The sequence below is a fragment of the Phytophthora parasitica genome (genome assembly GCF_000247585.1).
Source record: "Phytophthora parasitica INRA-310 unplaced genomic scaffold supercont2.102, whole genome shotgun sequence".
Taxonomy (NCBI): Eukaryota; Oomycota; class Peronosporomycetes; order Peronosporales; family Peronosporaceae; genus Phytophthora; species Phytophthora nicotianae.
This window is the reverse complement of record NW_008649088.1, coordinates 144188-145209: the sequence shown is the minus strand read 5'-3', so window position 1 is coordinate 145209 and position 1022 is coordinate 144188. Positions and strand designations below refer to the sequence as shown.

The 1022-nt window shown below is 49.6% G+C and overlaps 1 protein-coding gene across 1 annotated transcript; it reads right to left on the bottom strand.

Moving 5' to 3' along the window:
- Nucleotides 1–415: 415 nt before the first annotated feature.
- On the bottom strand, nucleotides 416–937 carry PPTG_19045 (hypothetical protein; the record flags this gene model as incomplete). The annotated part of the gene is made up of 1 exon (XM_008917453.1): nucleotides 416–937. One exon carries the CDS (start codon nucleotides 935–937, stop codon nucleotides 416–418), a length of 522 nt encoding a protein of 173 aa, XP_008915701.1.
- Between the last annotated feature and the right edge of the window lie 85 nt (nucleotides 938–1022).

Genomic DNA, 1022 nt, shown 5'->3' with positions numbered 1-1022 from the left:
CCCGCCTGCAAGTTGAGAAGATCGAAGCTGAGGAACGACGTCGTCAGGACAAGATGGAGATGGAGGAGCGAGCGCGTCGTGATCGCGAAGTTGCTCAAGCTCGTACTCAGGAGCTCATGCTGCTGATCGGAGCGATCACGAAGAAGGCCTGAATAGTTGTCAGCGACAGAAGGCTTCATCTGGACATGCGCAATGCAACGAGGCAACTTAATCTCAAATCAAGTAGCGTGATACCTGCATAACATTAGCCTCGACAATGAAAATCCAAACAATTGTACGTATCAACCTTGTTCATGTTCACCTCCGTTGAAAGTGACAACTTCACGATCGTATTAAAAATCAATAAACAAACTATTAGTTGTTGCTAAGGCCAACGCAACCAACTAAAGAAAATGAATTCTTCATTACAAACAAACTAATACAAGCGCGTGGATACCTCCATTTCACCGGAGAATGTCGTTCGAATCTGCGAGATGCCTACAGTCCGCACACGGTAATACGCCATGTGAAACAAATTGTTCAGCCTGAGTCCGCGAAGCTCCGGGTCGTAAGGCAACGGAAGGTTGAGGCGGGAGTAAACCTTTTGGACACTCCCAATGCCCCATTCGGCCGCCTGCCTCACCGACGTGATTGCGTTGTGAAGGGTCCGTGCTGAACTCCGGACCGACGGCGTCAGTCGCTCCAGATCGCCGTCTTTGAGCGGTGTAGGTATGCGACCTGTCATTTCGGTAGAGCACGGGAACGCGGAGTCTGACACGACGTTCTTGCGCGGATCTGGACAGTATGTAGGATCGAGAAGCCTGTTCCGGAAGCCTAGGGACGTGTCGGAGTCGTTCCACGATCCTGGACAGTTGTGTTTGCACCAAATAATGCATCCATCTGCCGCGAAGCAGATTGTTCCAGTCATAAACACCGAATGCAACCAGCCATTGTACATGGCATTCTGGAGGTCTGCATTTGAAGGCTGCTGGACCTGCGAAGTATCACACGTTAAATATGAATACAAATTTACATCCGAAAAA